This window comes from Talpa occidentalis, unplaced genomic scaffold (genome assembly GCF_014898055.3).
Source record: "Talpa occidentalis isolate TD23 unplaced genomic scaffold, MPIMG_talOcc4v2.1 talOcc4.17, whole genome shotgun sequence".
In the NCBI taxonomy this organism is placed as follows: domain Eukaryota; kingdom Metazoa; phylum Chordata; class Mammalia; order Eulipotyphla; family Talpidae; genus Talpa; species Talpa occidentalis.
The window spans coordinates 4,215,090-4,231,718 of record NW_023601754.1 but is presented as its reverse complement, the minus strand read 5'-3'; the positions used below and the strand labels follow the sequence as shown (position 1 = coordinate 4,231,718).

Below are 16,629 nucleotides of genomic sequence, written 5' to 3'. Positions count from 1 at the left end.
GAAGGTTTTAGAAAAAAGAGAAAATCTTACAGAATGATTAAGAGCTGGGAGGAAAGGCCAGCTAGACGATGTCACGGAAGCCACAGTAGGACCGAAGTTCACAAAAAGAAAAAGTGGCCATTGGTGTCAGCGAGGCAGAAATAATCAGGCCATGCAGTCAGTTGGCTATGGGGGAGCTTTACCAGTGCAGCCTCATGAGAAAAGTAAGGCAAATGGTGTTGGCCAGAGGTTGGAGAGTATCTTTTGGATGAGGAGTTGGAGACACAATTGTACTTCCATTGCTCTTTCTATAAATTGGGATGATCTAGCATGCAGGGAAATGTGTATCTAGAAAGGTTCATCTTTTTTTAAAGGAGCTTTATAGAAATATAATTACTATACTTTAACAATACAGCTTAAAAGAATACAACTCGATGAGTTTGGGCCTGGGTATAACACCCCTGAAACCATCACCATCGCTAAGACAGTGAACATGTCCATCACCCCCAAAGTAGAAAAAGTATGAATTTTGAGAAGGTGAAGGGAGGGAGCCACTGGAAAGAGAAATTGAAAGTACAGAAGAGAGGATGATGGAGCAAAGGCAGAGGAGCAAGTGGAACCCCAAAATTTGCTTCAGCAGTTCATTCAAAAGCCTCTCTTGTGTCTTTTCCCTTTTACCTGGTATAACCTTTACTAAAACTTAAATTGTAATTTTGTTGATTTATAAGTGATGACAGAGCAAATGATAAATTACTATACCTGGCACAATCTTATTTATAGAGAAGTAATGTAGTCATGGAATTCAAGATTGTTACTATTCCCCACACGCGCTCAGACTTCCTACCACTTCAAAAGCCAGTTTGTATCTTCATATGTCAATATTTAAAAGTCTCTAAACTGTGTGTCTTCTCTTGCAGCCCAATTAAAGGATATTGCCTACGGCACCAAGCAGTATAAATTTAAACCAGAAATCATGCCAGATGACTTGGTTGATGAATTTGATGAAACCATTCACTTAGAACGAGGGGAAAACCTCTTTGAAATCCATATCAGCAAAGTAACCTTTTCTCCTGAAGTTTTGCAGACATCTGGAGATAAGGAGCTTGTCACTTTCTGTACCTATGCTTTCTACGACTTTGAACTCCAGACAACTCCTGTAGTGCAAGGCCTTCATCCAGAATATAACTTCACTTCTCAATATGTTGTTCATGTCAATGACTTATTTTTGCAATATATTCAGAAGAATACTATCACACTCGAGGTCCACCAAGCCTACAGCACAGACTATGAGACTATTGCAGCATGTCAGTTGAGATTCCATGAGATTCTGGAAAAACACGGTCGAATATTTTGTACAGCAAGTTTGGTCGGTAAGTACCATCTTCTGAGTTCCGGATGTTTAATTCATTGGTTTGGTTTATATGCTTACATCCTATTCCAATTAGATCTTCTCTTACACATTGAAGGGTGCTTTTTTTTTTTTTTTTTTTTAAAGTATTTTTTTTTGTTTTTTTTTTTTTTTAAATTGCTAGTTTTTTTTTTTTTTTTTTTTTTTTTTAATATTTATTTATTTATTTATACAAGCACTGGGTACAGTCAGAAGTGCGGGAGGGTGAGAGAATTCACCAGAGCCAGAGCGGGGAGCAGAGCAGGCAGAAGGACAGAAGTACACTGCTGAGGGGAGCAGCGGGCGGCAGGAGAGGTCTGCGCGCCATGCGGGACCCTCGCCGGCCGCCGGGGATCGAACCGGTGTTGCAGAGGCTGCAGGCAGCTTCGCAGCCCAGCCCTCAACCGCTGCACCACCAGGGGAGGCCCTTGAAGGGTGCTTTTTGGGGAAGGACAGCGTTCTCTAGTTTGACTGCCCATTCCCAGACTATCTTAAATATTATTGATGATGATGTTACAACGGCTACTAATTTTTCAAAGCTTGTAGTTGCAGATAGCTTATAGTTGCAAATATTTATTTACCATATTGATATCCTTCCTGGATTGAACATTAATTGAAATACATTCACAAAATATTTTTTTTTAAAGATTTACTTTTATTTATTTATTTTATTTATTTATACAAGCACTGGGTACAGTCAGAAGCGCGGGAGGGTAAGAGAATTCACCAGAGCCAGAGCAGGGGCAGAGAAGGCAGAAGGACCGAAGCACACTGCTGAGGGGAGCAGCGGGTGGCAGGAGAGGTCTGCGCGCCATGTGGGACCCTCCTCCAGTGGCCGGGGAGCAGCCGGGGATCAAACTGGTGCTGCAGAGGCTGCGGGCAACTTTGCAGCCCAGCGCTCAACCGCTGCGCCACCGGGGAGGCCCCAACACAAAATATTTTTAAAAGAACTTATCATACTCTCACTGTGACTAGGCCCTGGGAATTTAGTGGTCAGCGGTAAATAAAACAAAGCCCCTGCCCTCACATGGCTTACCGTCTAGAGGAGAAGACAAGTATTAGAAATACACACACACACACACACAAATATATCCATGTGTATGTGTAGACACACGCACAGATATATAATCAGATGTGAAGAAAAATGATCAGGATAAGAGAGGACAAAGAAGGAGGTAGAAGTTTACTAATTCAGATGAGAGCTTTTCTGAGGAATGACACTGATAAAAACTTAAAGAATAAGGATCCATGCCAGGAGTCAGGGTGAGAATGTTTCAAGCAGAGAAAACATCAAGATTGAAGACCTGAGGGAGGAGAAAACCTGGTTTGAGGAGCAGCAGGAAGGCCAAGGGCTAGAGCAGAGGTGAGGTAACAGCACCAGGCAGCAGCCAGGTCAGACTGTGGAACCTTGTGGGTCATGGTGAGGAGTTTGGGTCTTTTTTTTTTTATTTAAAGATTTTTTTATTTATACAAGCACTGGGTACAGTCGGAAGCGCGGGAGGGTGAGAGAATTCACCAGAGCCAGAGCGGGGAGCAGAACAGGCAGAAGGACCAAAGTACACTGCTGAGGGGAGCAGCGGGTGGCAGGAGAGGTCTGCTGCTCCATGTGGGTAGCTCCCTGGCTGGGGATTGAACTCATGCTGCAGTGGCTGCGGATAGCTTCACAGTGCTGAGACTTAACCCCCTGTGCCACCAGGGAAGCCCCAGGAATTTTTTTAATGATGGCAAATTTGAATCATGTTTGTATGTAGATGAGAATGAGAATGACCCACCGGCAAGAAAGAAATTGATAAAGGCGGAGAACATTGGGGTATTTTTTTTTTTTTTTTTTGTGGGACCCTCGCCAGCGGCCGGGGAATGAACTGGTGCTGCAGCCTCGCAGCCCAGCGCTCAACCACTGCGCCACCAGGGGAGGCCCTGGGGTAATATTTTTAATAATATGGCATCCTAGGAAAGTTAACGTATAGAATATTTCACCATAACAAATACTGAGTGCTCGCATTGTCCTAGTCCCTCTCGTGGGAATGTATCCATGGAAAGCGCAGCCCTTCCCTCTGGAAGCGGCAGAGAAACAGACTGGTGAAGGGTCCTGCCGAAGCAGTCAGTGCCCCAGTGAGGACATAGTCCTCCTTTCTGGAAGTGAGAGCTCTTAAGTTTGCAGAGGCCTTAGCATGAGTCTTCACAGAGGAAGAAATAGGAGGACCTGTGTAAATGGAAGACTGTCGGGGGTGCTCTGGACCAACTTCACGCGCGAGTGTGTTGCACATGCCCAGCTACTGCAGGTCCCCTCTGCTGTGACACAGCAGGGTCCTGGGAAGGTGCCAACAACTTCTTGATATTTGATTGTATTGTGGAAGATCATAATTGTGAGGTTTCATATTGCATCTCAGACTGCACTGAGTGCAGCTTGTTTAAAAAAAAAAATAGTACTGCAGCGTCAAAAGGAATCCATATTTGGAGTATTTGATTCAATGTTTTTGCATTTTTCTTTGTGTATTAGGAGGATTGAAATAGTATGAATTCCCGTCTCAAACAGTGTTTGACGTAGTTCTCTAATAATATTTAATATCCAGTGAAACTCATACTTGCAGCAGTAACTTTATTTTCTTCATCTGTTCCTCGCCCATCACGTTATTTGTGCAAGTCATATTATTTTACTCCATACAGAATTTATAGTCTTAATGCATAACGCCATTGATAGAATTTTTGCTTGTATGTATTTTAACTTGTAGGAGTATTTTAATAGTTATGCCTTGATTTGTAGGAACTAAAGGAGAGATCCCAGGTTTTGGTACAGTGGAATACTGGTTTCGATTAAGAGTTCCCATGGATCAAGCAATTCGACTGTACCGGGAACGGGCGAAGGCTTTGGGATACATAACCTCAAATTTTAAGGGACCAAATCAGATGCCGTGGGTAAGCTTGGCTGACTTTAAGACCCTTTTCTGACTCTGAAATTTCATGATATTTCTTATATGTCATGCTTTAAACTGAAATCATTTTCTTTTACAGCCATCAAGTGGCTTTAAGCTTTTTTTCTTTTGACATAATCATAAGCTTACACGAAGGAACAGTAGAGAAGTCTGCGCCCCTTGACCCAGCCTCTCCCCAGTGCAGCATCTCATATAACTAGATAGTCCAGCAGGAAGCTGGCTTTGGCGAGATGCTCTTACCTGGGCTGCCGACCCACTCAGATTTTGTCTGTTTTATCAATATATGCGCTCGTGTGTGTGTGTGTGTGTGTGTGTGTGTGTGTGTGTGTGAAGTTGTATTCATTTCTATCCTTTTTGTTTTATTTGCTAGATGGAATTAGTTTCTGTAACTTTCAGATAAAGAGCCATGACGAGTATAACATTGATTCCCAAACTTAAGAAAGAACAGCCCCTGTTTCCTATGGATCATCTTTCTGAACTAGTATTCTTCAGAACTCTCTGGGAAGTGCTGTCACAGAAAAGGAAATTCGAAATAGAGAGACCAGATTACTTAGTGTTGTGGTTTAAAGGTTTTTAGACTCAGTTTTTGGCTCAAGTGTGCCATTTATTCGTTGGAATTTCAACTTCTGTGGGTAGATTTATGGGGAGAAGCTATGAGAGTACTTTTTAAATCATTGCACTCAGCCTTTCGTAGCTGAATGTTAACTCACCCTGGGAAGCAGCGCTGGGATTCCCTTTCCAGAGTTCCCCTCTCCGCACCACCAGATGTCTCCACTAAGGAGACTATGTAACTATGGTTCCATTTTTCCTTCTCCAGTAAACGTCTCTAAAGTCAGACACGTAATCCAAATTCAGAAATGCAGTGAAAGAAAGGTCTCTTTGTGGAAGGCAGAGAATTCCCCAACACTGTCTTGAAACACTAGCGTCACTCCACCTCACTCGCGGTAGACTGAACAGTCAGTGCAATTCTTCGCTAAAATCTTGTGCACTGGCTCCCTGAGTAATAGTGTGAAAAGTGATCAGAGAGTAATTTTAGCTCTGCCTGTGAATGGAACTCCTCTTGCCCATTCCTCTCCTGAAATACCCTCCCAAGTCTAGCTTTTTGTCCTCTCTGGGCTTTTTCTTTGATTCTGTTCTGTTATTTTTATGGCAGTTGAACTTTAGTAGACTGGCTCGGGTATCTGCTTCCCCAAACCCTATGGGTTCAGGATGAGGCTGACCCAAATATAACAAAAGCATCTCTCTGGGTGGGCCCCATCAAAGAACATTAGATTACTCATTTCTCAGTTTCGTTTGGTTTTAACAGCAATCTCTGCATGTCTGCTCAGTCCACTGTGTTTGCTGCTAATCACATAGCAGCATCTGTACATGTTCTAGGACATATTGGTTTTGAATAAGAATAATCTTTTACTGAGACAATGACTGCAACGTGAAAATATACAGCTTTTTATCCATGTACAAAATTATTTTGTTTGGGGGTTGGCAGCTGCTGTGTATCTTTTAATGTATTACTATAATATAAATATGTATGTTTTTCCAGTTAAGTCAGCAAGCACCTAAAACCGCTCAGCTCAGTTCTACAGAGTCCACAGATGGCAACTTAAATGAACTTCATATTACAATAAAATGTTGCAGCCACCTGCAGTCCAGAGCAAGCCACCTTCAGCCACACCCATACGTCGTGTACAAGTTTTTTGATTTCGCAGACCATGATACAGCAATTATTCCCAGTAGCAATGATCCACAGTTTGATGATCATATGTGTTTCTCAGTGCCAATGAATATGGATTTGGATCGATACCTTAAGTCAGAGTCTCTGAGTTTTTACGTGTTTGATGATAGTGATACGCAGGAAAATAATTACATAGGAAAAGTCGCTGTGCCCCTGATTTCACTGGCACATGACAGGTGTATCTCAGGTAAGCCCATTTCTCAAATCTATAAAATTGTAAAAACAAATTTAAATTATATCTCAGTCTATATAGAGCTTCCTAAACTTCTTAGATAGTCTTAAACTTTCAATCTACAATTTTGGGGTTTTTTGAGTTATTTTCTTAGTAGTTTTCTAGGGATTATAATAGGTATCATAATTTCTCACAGTCTACTTAAAATTAATACTAACAACTCAATTAAAATTAAAACATACATATGTAAAGTCAGGGGCCTCCCCGGTGGCGCAGCAGGTTGAGTGCTGTGCTGTGAAGCTGTCCACAGCCTCTGCAGTGTGGGTCCAATTCCCAGCCGGCCAGGGAGCTACCCACATGGCGCGGCAGACCTCTCCTCTCTCGCCCGCTGCTCCCCTCAGCAGTGTTTTCGGTCAGTCTGCCTGTTCTGCTCCCCACTCTGTCTCTGGTGAATCCTCTCACCCTCTCGCACTTCTGGCCTGTACCCCAGTTCTTGTGTAAACAATAAATAAATCTTTAAAAAATAATAAAGTATATATTTTTTAAAAATATGTAAAGTCTGCTTGAATATAAGTTCATTCATTCCATCCCCCCTCCTTTGTGCAGTGGTTGCCGTATATCTGTGTAATAGCATATAGTACACCTGTTTATGTTACAAACCCAGCAGTGCCGTGTTGTAATTATTGTCTTATAGACCTTAAGTCCTTTAAAAAAGTTAAGAGGATAGAGAATATATATAGTTATAGTAGATTTTCGTATTTTATGTTTCATCATATATGACATATATTTATATATGTGTGTATTTATATTTTATCAATTCTGACTTTTTTTATTTCTTCCTGTGGATTTGATACTGTCTGGAGTCCGTATATATGAACCCCATTTGTATGAACTCCATTTCATCCCCCTCCTTTGTGCTGTAGTGCTCATATATTATTTATCTTTGTATATTATGTCCAAGAATATGTACTACAGTAATTGTCTATGCAGTTGTTTTTTAAATCAGGTAAGAGAAGAAATGAGGGAAAACATTGGTACCGTTTTTCATCACTATCTTCTTTGGGTCTCTTCCTTTGTGTTGGTTTGAGTTACCCTGTGGCGTTACCTGCTGCCAGCCCGAAGAACCTCCCTTAATGTCTTGCAAGTCAAAACTGCTGACAGAGAATTCTCTCAGTCTTGATATCTATGAATATCTTTATTTTGCTTTTATTTTTTTGAAGGATAGTCTTGCTGGATATAATATTCTTAGTCATTCTGGCACGTATTACATCTGGTGAAAGCCAGCTGTTATTTTTGTTATGGATGGCTTGTATCTGATGCTGTTTTCAGGACTAACTGGTTGATTCATTTATATTTTGGCTTTCAACAGTTCAGCTATGATGTGTCTATGTTTGGATCCTGTTGTGTTTATCCTGCATAGAATTTGTTGAGCTTGTGTGTAGCATACTGTTATATACCAAATTTGGGGAGTTTTCTGCCAATATCTCTTCAATTGTTTTTCCTGCCCTTTCTTTTTTTTCCTTTTATTGGATTTCTGTTACTGTATGTTCGTGTTTAATGGTCTCCCACTGGTCTCTGAGGCACAAAAGACCTCTATGCCTGACCTCTGTGTTCTTTTTTCCTTATTTTCCTCTTCAGAATAGATGATCTCAGCTGATGAATCTTAAAGTTTATTGATTCTTTTCTGCTGCCAGCTTAAATCTCCTTTTGTTCCCACTATGTTGAATTTTTTTTCATTTCAGTCATTATACTTTTCAGCTCCAGAATTTCCTTTTTTATATTTTCATTTTTATATTATATTATGTTTTATGTCATTGTCTTTCCTTTTTAATTTTTCCGATATGGTTTCTTTTAATTTTGTGCATATATGTATAATAGCTGCTCTGAGGTCTCTGTCTGCAAAATCTAACACCTGGACATCCTCAGAAAGTGTGTACTGATAGAATTTTTTCTTTTTTTATTTGTTTTAACAGGACTTTTAGGACACTATATTATAGCAACTCTGAATTCTAACCTTTCCCCATCCCATCAGTGGTTACTGTTGCTGTTTTTGTTTGTTTGATGATTTGCCTGGGTTAATTCTGTAGTCTTTTTCCCTCATTATAGCCACTGATGTCTGTGCTAATGCTTGCTTCTAGTTTTAATTTTCAGCACTCAGTAAATAATTGGTCAAAGGTTGGGCTTAAAAAAGCTTGAGCTAGTGGTCACCCACACTTCACCTTGGCAGTGCCTTCAAAGTTCAGGCAGTCTACAAGCCTCATGTTCAGCCAGGGACAAGTAACTTATTAGGGACTGGCCTGACTCCTACTGTTCTTACTGGAGGTCAGTAGATTTTCTTGAGCAAGTGCTTCTCAACTTGTTCTTCACCTTTGATCACTTTCCAGACCACTTAAATGGTTGATTTTGATAGGTTTGTCCAGTGTTACCATTTTTTTTTTAATAGAAAGGATTTACTGAGCTCTTCAGTCAAGCATCTGAAAGTCCCACTGATTTCTAATAGAAGTGTATCACATCCCTGTCCTCCATCTATATCCAATTTTTTAACTACAGTGTAGAGTTGGTTTGTTTTTTCTTTCCCAATCAGCCATTAAAAGAAATGTCGGGAACTTGAGAATCTAGTAAGGTTCCTAAATTAGTTATGCTTGAAATACGTTTTTTCAAGTCAGAAAAAATCTGGTCTAACAATAAAAGTTTGTGAATCAGTGTTACAGATTCAGCTAGGTGATATTTTTCATTAGTGTTATGTGTTTTGGGCTTATTTATATTATGGACTTTTTTTGTTGTTGTTGTGCTACTTATTAATTTAAATTAATGTAACTGATCCCAGTAAAATATATTTAAAATTATAATAGAATTATATAGTGATATAAAGACTTTAGATATATAAATTATTTGAAATTTTTAAGTTTTAATGTATTCTCTGTAGAGACAGGTCTTTTGCAAGAATATTCAAGGCAAAATGAAGATAGATATTTGAGCTTTATCCCAGATAATGACTTCGAGGAAGACTTGAAAATCTGAATAATCTCTGAATTTAATTTTAGTGAATTAAAATATTTATAAGTTAATTTTCTCATCTTTGAATTAGACCTTAGCATCTGAAAGCAATCTGCCTGAGAGATGAACATATCATAGATCCTTTTGTCTTCATTTTATTCTCTACCTCCTTTGATTTGTGAGTGAATGCCAAAATTATTTTTTAAGTTATGAGTAGTACTTTTCATCTTTAATTCTTATGGTAAAAAAAGTTACTGTAGCATTAATTTCTAGCAAAAATAATAAAATTATTTTTGTAATTTGACAGGAATATTTGAGTTAAGCGATCATAAAAAGCTTCCTGCAGGAACCATCCATGTTATATTGAAATGGAAATTTGCTTATCTTCCACCAAGTGGATCCATAACAACTGAAGACTTAGGAAATGTCATACGTGAGGAAGAATCAGAAGTTCAAAGACTCCTTCCATCGTCCTCTGTCGGCACTCCAGTTGTAGTGAGTAACACTTTGATTTCCTATGAAACCTAAGAAACAGCCAAAAAAAAGAGAGAAAAAAACAGCTGAAGCCTTCGCTAAACGTATGGTCATCATAGTCATCTTGGCATATTGGTTTACTTTAGGCTCCGACACCTAAGCCGAGGCAGCGTTTAACACCTGTCGAAAAGAAGGTGTCTTTTGTGGATATCCCACCACCTCAGAGTTCTGTAAGTAGCAAATGCTGAAAATACCCATTTTTTTCCGTTAACATATATTTTTAGTTGTAGAAAATGACCTGTGTTAATTAATCTGAATATTAACCTTAAAATAATTTTATTTTATTGAGTTTACAACACCATATAGGATCACACCCCTTCGGGTGTCTGTTATAACACCACACCTGCTGACAAGGAACCCATAGTCCTACATTTAGTCCATGTGCCCCGCTCCCCGCTTGGCTCTCCCCACTCTGGCGGCATTCATTCTGCAGTTGTGCGCCTCAGGCTTGTTATTGACTTGTTTGTGTCTGACCCTTTGTCTTGTTCCTCTGTATTCCACATGGAAATAAAACCATCCAGTATTTGTCATTTTCCTTCTGACTTGTTTTGCTCCAGCTCCATCCATGTAGTTGCAAACTGCAGCAGTTCATCTTTTCTATCACCATGTGGTACTCCATCATGTATGTAGACCACATTTTCTAATGCACCGCTCTGCCCAGGCCACCTAGGTCGCTTCCATAATAGTGCTGCAGTGATCACAGGAGTGCATATGTTCCCTTACTGTTCTTACACTTTCTTCAAACAGACACCTAGGAGCAGAATTGCTGGATTGTAAAGTAGATCTTTTCTTTTTTTTTTTTTTTTTTTTTTTTTAAGATTTATTTCTCTATACGAGCACTGGGTATAGTCAGAAGCGCGGGAGGGCGAGAGAATTAACCAGAGCCAGAACAGGGAGCAGAACAGGCAGACTGTCGAAGTACACTGCTGAGGGGAGCAGCGGGCAGGCAGGAGAGGTCTGCGCACCATGTGGGACCCTCACCCGGTGGCCGGGGATCAAACCGGCGCTGCAGAGGCTGGGGGGCAGCTTCGCAGCCCAGCGCTCAACCGCTGCGCCACTGGGGAGGCCCAGATCTTATTTTTTATATTTTGATAACCCTCCATGGTGTGAGATGATATCTCGCTGTAGTTTTAAATTGCATATTCCTTATGATAAGCAGTGTTCCTCTTGGCCACCTGCATGTCTTCTTTGGAGAAATGTGTACTTAGTCTTCTGTACACGTTTTGATTGGGTTGTTTTGTTTTTGTTTTTGTTGAGTTATGTGAGTTCTTTGTAGATCCAGGATATCAGCCCCTTACTGGAGATATGGTATATAAATATTTTCTACCACTCAGCAGGGAATCTTTTTGTTTTAATAATAGTTTCTTTTGCTGTTTGTTGTAATTCCACTTACGTATATTCTTTTTTGTTTCTCTTGCTGTTGGAGATGAATCCACAAAGACATCACTGAACCAGTGTTGTGGAGTGTTTTTCCTTTATTTTGTTCTATGTATTCTATGGTCTCAGGTCTTAATCTAATTCTTTTTTTTTTTTTTTTTTTTAATTTTCTAGAGGCATGTCTTATTTATTTATTTATTATTTGTTTGTTTGTTTGGTTTATACATGCACTGGGTATAGTCAGAAGCGCGGGAGGGTGAGAGAATTCACCAGAGCCAGAGCAGGGAGCAGAGCAGGCAGAAGGACCGAAGTACACTGCTGAGGGGAGCAGCGGGCGGCAGGAGAGGTCTGCGCGCCATGTGGGACCCTCCTCTGGTGGTCGGGGAGCAGCCGGGGATCGAACCGGCGCCGCAGAGGCCGCGGGTAGCTTCGCAACCCAGCGCTCAACCGCTGCGCCACCGGGGAGGCCCTCTTAATCTAATTCTTTAACCCTTTTTTCAGTTTGTTTTTGTGATGATGTGAGGTAGTAGTCTACTTTCATTCTTTTGCATCCAGCGCTCCAGTTTTCCCAGTATCATTCCTTTCTTCATTGTATACTCTTGTCTGCTTTGCTGTAGATTAACTGTCCATTTGTGTGGGGGTTTATTTCTGGGTTCTCAATCCTATTCCATTGTTCTCTGTGTCTGTTTTTATTCTAGAAGCAAACATCTGTAGAAAAGAAGGTATCTTTTGTGGATATCCCACCACATCAGAGTTCTGTAAGTAGTAAACTCTCAAAATACCAATTTTTTCCAGTGCAAATATTTTATATAAATATCACCTACGTGATTAAAATGGAAACAGGTGAATAAAATACTTCTTTTTCCTTTGTAATTTGTTGTTATCTTTGTCATTTGGCAGTATGTGTTAACTTAGGTTTTGATTAAAACCCTCCTTTGAAAATATATGTATCTCCAACTTCTGCTCCAATCTTCTGCCCCAAAAACAAACCAAAAAGTTTTCAAAAAGTTGTTTTAATTCTGCTTATCTTTCTCATATTCTTAGTTGAAGTCACTCTAGTCAGCCCTTCCTAGTTTTTCTGCAGCTCTACTAGTTACAGATCCTGTCTATAAATGTTGAAGTGCCTCAGCAGTCACTCTGCAAAGCTAGAAGAGTCTCAGTGTATGTCTCAAACGAGGTCTCACCCCCTCCCAAAGTTTTTAAAAGCAGATGTACCAATCCTCCCATCTTTGTAACCTTCTTTCTTCATCTCACTACTGAATTCCATGTTTGTTTTCTTACAGCTTATTTCAAGCCACTGAATGGTTAATAGGAACCTAAAATTAATATGTCAACCAAATCTAATTTTGCAACCCTTTTCTAAAATTTTTCTCTTTTCAGCTTTTCCTATTCACAGTAAATATTATTATCATTCACGCTGTCGCGTAGTCATGAAATTTTGGAAGTGTGCCCTCAACTTCTCTTTTTCCACCTTCCCACATCCAGTTCATCCACAAACCCTTTCAGCTATATTTTTAGCAATAAGTCCTATATTTGTACTATTTCCACTGTTAACTATTCAAGTCATCATTTTCTTCCATCAACTTTTAAAAATATATATTTTCTTTGTAATTGAAATAAAACTTTCATATGGTAAGGGACACAAATCTTACGCACACAGCTCAATGAATGTTTATACATGTACAGACCTGTGTAACCAACACCCGCATCAAAATATTCTTTCCCCCAAGGCTTAAAATAATTTGATATTTATAGAAAATTGACTATTTATGTGCTAAAAAATGAAGTCAAATAATTATTTGGGTAATTTTTTATAGCTGGCATTTATTATCTGTTTATTATGTGTCAGACACTGAACTAAATGCTTTCTATCCATTGAACTTATTTAATCCTCCAAAAAAACTTGTGTAGTTTATGCTAGAATGTTTTCCATTTAAAGATCAGGAAAGCAGGGCCTCCCTGGTGGCACACATGGTTGAGCACTGCACTGTGAAGCTGTCCGCAGCCTCTGCAGTTGCGGGTTCAATCCCGGCCGGCCAGCAAGGGTCCCACATGGCACAGCAGACCTCTCCTGTCTCGCCCCCGCTGCTCCCCTCAGCAGTGTATTTCGTCAGTCTGCCTGTTCTGTTCCCCACTCTGTCTCCGGTGAATCCTCTCACCCTCCCGCGCATCTGGCCTGTACCCTGGTTCTTCTATAAAAATAAATAAATCTTAGAAAAAAAAAAAGTAAATACATTATTAAAAAATACATAAATAAAAAAATAAAGATCAGGAAAACAGTGTTTACAGAGATTAAGTAACTTGTTCAAGGTCAGGGTATTAGATCTTGGATTGGGACACAAAGAGCCTCATTCCTGAGTAGATGGTCTTTAATAACAAAAGGCGGAGACCTGTAGATGTTGGTTGCATTGATAGTCTTAATAGCGAAAACTCATGAACTAGTTAAATATCCACAATTAGTAAGATGGTTTACTAGGTCATGGTACATTCACTTAATGTATGCTGTAATTAAAACTAATTTGACCCAAAGTTTCATGTTACAATGCTCTTTTTAATGAAGCAGGATATATTACCTGTTATATAGTGGTATATAGTGGTATATAGTGGTAACAATTACCACTATGTAATGAAATGTTTTTTATTTGCTTTAAAAATTATAAAGAAATAAAAATCTAGCTAGTTATTAACAGATATCATTCAGTGAGAATGTAGATTAGTATTTGTTTAATGTTTTCTTATTTATCTTTTACATTTTCTATGCTGCCCATTTACTTTTCAAATAACAAAGATAAGGAACTGTATTTTAAAAATAAACATCAATTTATGGACACTGGAAAAATGGTTAATTTAGACATTGATAATACGGTGAGAAGGTGAGGTTGATTATAGAAAGTATATGTCTGGCATATGCAATTTTTTTAATTTATGAGTAATGGATCATCATAAAAATCTTAGAAAATGCAAATAAAAATCAACACAGTAAAAATGAAATTAAATTTCCCCAAATTATATATATATATGTACACTTTAATAAGTGTCTATATATTCTGTATACCAGAGATAGAATTTTGGTGAATTTCCTTTCACACATCTTCCTATGGAAATGTATACATGTTTGTTGTTTAACAAAACAGGACACAACTATATATTGTTATAACTAGCTTTTTTGCTTAGCACTATATTATATCCTCTGCTGTATCAGTTAATACAGATCTGTATTACCATTTTTTCATGGTTACATAGAACCAGTTATTTGGATATACCATATTTTATATGACTGGTGCCCTATTGTTGGACATTTGCATTATTTCACCTTTTTTGCCATTATAAATAATGCTTCAGTGAGCTACACTTGAGATTCTTAAGTAGCATATGTACACCACAGAGAGTATCAACTATTTTACTGAAATACCCTAGCGAAATTCATCATCATAAGGGTAACTAATGTACTTGCTCCTAAGTTTTATTTGTGTGTGTGTGTGTGTGTGTATGTGTGGAAAAGCCTTAAGATGACTTGGGATTTAGTAAAGTGTATTTAGTAAATACACTAATATACATGCATATTTTCATCTTAATGTAAGGAGAACTCTACGCCTGAAGATATGAAGGAAATTTCACCAAAAGTCAAACATAAACCAAAAGTAGAAATTAATATGCCAGCTGTTTCACATGTTCCCAAGGTATGTAGTTACATTAAAATTATTTTTAAAGGTATAATTTGTTTCTTAAAGATTGTATTTTTGTATTGACATGGATTGGGATATCATAACAATGATTCTGTCTTTGTATAGACTTCCTTTGAATATAAAGGTAAAAAATATGCAAGTGTAACAGCTACATCGATGCTGATGTTAGCAGGTAGTAAATCAGTATGTGAAAGTATTAATGTAAAATTCATTTTGAGATTAATCCATTTTTCATTCTTATTTTATAACCATCTTTATCTGTACAATTTATTATTTTCTAATAAATCATGTATATATTGCATATTTGTGTATTGTCTCATGTTTATATGCTTTATTATTCAAGTGCTTCAGCAATAATGCTTTGGGGGGAGTAATGCTAGAAATGTGATTTTACTTAGTGATAATAAATATATTGATATAGATGTGCTTTCATTTCTTCAGGTTTCTCAAGAAAGCGATGAAGAGAAGGTAAAAGAGAATACAGAGAAAATGCCACAAGGAAAAGATGATGATGTATCTTTATTATCTGAAGGTCAGCTTGCAGAAGAAAATTTGACTTCTTCTGAAGATGAGACAGAAATAACTGAGGAATTGGAACAAGAAGGTGCCCCTCTTTTTTAAATTAGTAGCATTTACTTAACTCTGCTTTATTTAACCTGTTTGTTTAAGTCTCACAGAATATCTTCATTTGATCTACTTCTTTTTTTTTTTTTTTTTTTTTTTTAAGATTTATTTTTATTTATTTATTTATACAAGCACTGGGTACAGTCAGAAGCGCGGGAGGGTGAGAGAATTCACCAGAGCCAGAGCGGGAAGCAGAGCAGGCAGAAGGATCGAAGTACACTGCTGAGGGGAGCAGCGGGCGGCAGGAGAGGTCTGCGCGCCATGTGGGACCCTCCTCTGGTGGCCAGGGAGCAGCCGGGGATCGAACCGGCGCCGCGGAGGCTGCGGGCAGCTTCACAGCCCAGCGCTCAACCGCTGCGCCACCTGGGAGGCCCTGATCTACTTCTTGATACCTATTTCTTGACAGAAATGTTGTGCTAGAGCTCAGTCTAGTCCACTGTGGGCAGGTGGAATTGGTGCATATCTTCTTTTAATTTGGAATACCACAACAGAATGGAAGTATTGTTGCAGACTATTTTCCCAATATTTTAAATGGTTTTTTATTCTCTTTGGCTCAGTATTATCATATGTGGTTATTCTAGAAGAGTATACTTTTTAAAAGCTAAAAATAAAGACTCAGGGCCTCCCTGGTGGCACAGGGGGTTAAGACACAGCACTGTGAAGCTATCCACAGCCACTAAATCATGAGTTCAATCCCCGGCCAGGGAGGTGACCCACATGGCACAGCAGACCTCTCCTGTCTCCCCACTGCTCTCCTCAACAGTGTATTTCAGTCAATTCACCTGTTCTGTTCCCCACTCTGTCTCTGGTGAATCCTCTTATCCCCCACACCTCTGGCTGGTACCCCAGTTCTGTATGCATAAATAAATAAATCTTTGAAAAAATAAATAAATAAAAGTAAGGATTCAGACCAAAAAAAGAAAAACTTACTAAATGATTTAACTTTATCTCTTCAGATGTATGTTATACACAACACCAACCACCAAGCTGTCCATAGTAAAAATAACTTGACTTTTATATAATATTATTGGGTAGATTGTTAGAAAGCATCTATAACTCATTCTTCTCTTTTTAAAAAATTACTTTTTAATTTCATACTAGAACAAACTATATTTTTATTTCCTGTTTCTTCTAAAACACTTGGTTTTGTCTGACCCTTTGTTTTGTTTCATATATAAGTGAAAACATCTGATGTTTGTCTTTCTTCC

General features: G+C 38.7%; 1 protein-coding gene across 11 annotated transcripts in view; it reads left to right on the top strand.

The window, feature by feature from the left end:
- Window positions 1-16,629, top strand: part of RPGRIP1L (RPGRIP1 like) — a 91,678-nt gene that overhangs the window by 39,555 nt on the left and 35,494 nt on the right. For 7 of the 11 annotated variants that reach the window (XR_008552377.1, XM_037515796.2, XM_037515795.2 and 4 more), the window contains 8 exons: window positions 897-1,349; window positions 4,131-4,282; window positions 5,840-6,218; window positions 9,508-9,695; window positions 9,821-9,904; window positions 11,810-11,869; window positions 14,693-14,791; window positions 15,239-15,401. Coding sequence is in view for 10 of the 11 variants with exons in the window: in XM_037515796.2 (XP_037371693.1) it covers window positions 897-1,349; window positions 4,131-4,282; window positions 5,840-6,218; window positions 9,508-9,695; window positions 9,821-9,904; window positions 11,810-11,869; window positions 14,693-14,791; window positions 15,239-15,401 (1,578 nt within the window). In the remaining variant the exon portion in view is untranslated. The remainder of the gene's footprint in view (window positions 1-896; window positions 1,350-4,130; window positions 4,283-5,839; window positions 6,219-9,507; window positions 9,696-9,820; window positions 9,905-11,809; window positions 11,870-14,692; window positions 14,792-15,238; window positions 15,402-16,629) is intronic. The other 4 variants (XM_054696875.1, XM_054696873.1, XM_054696874.1 and 1 more) reach the window with 1 other exon arrangement.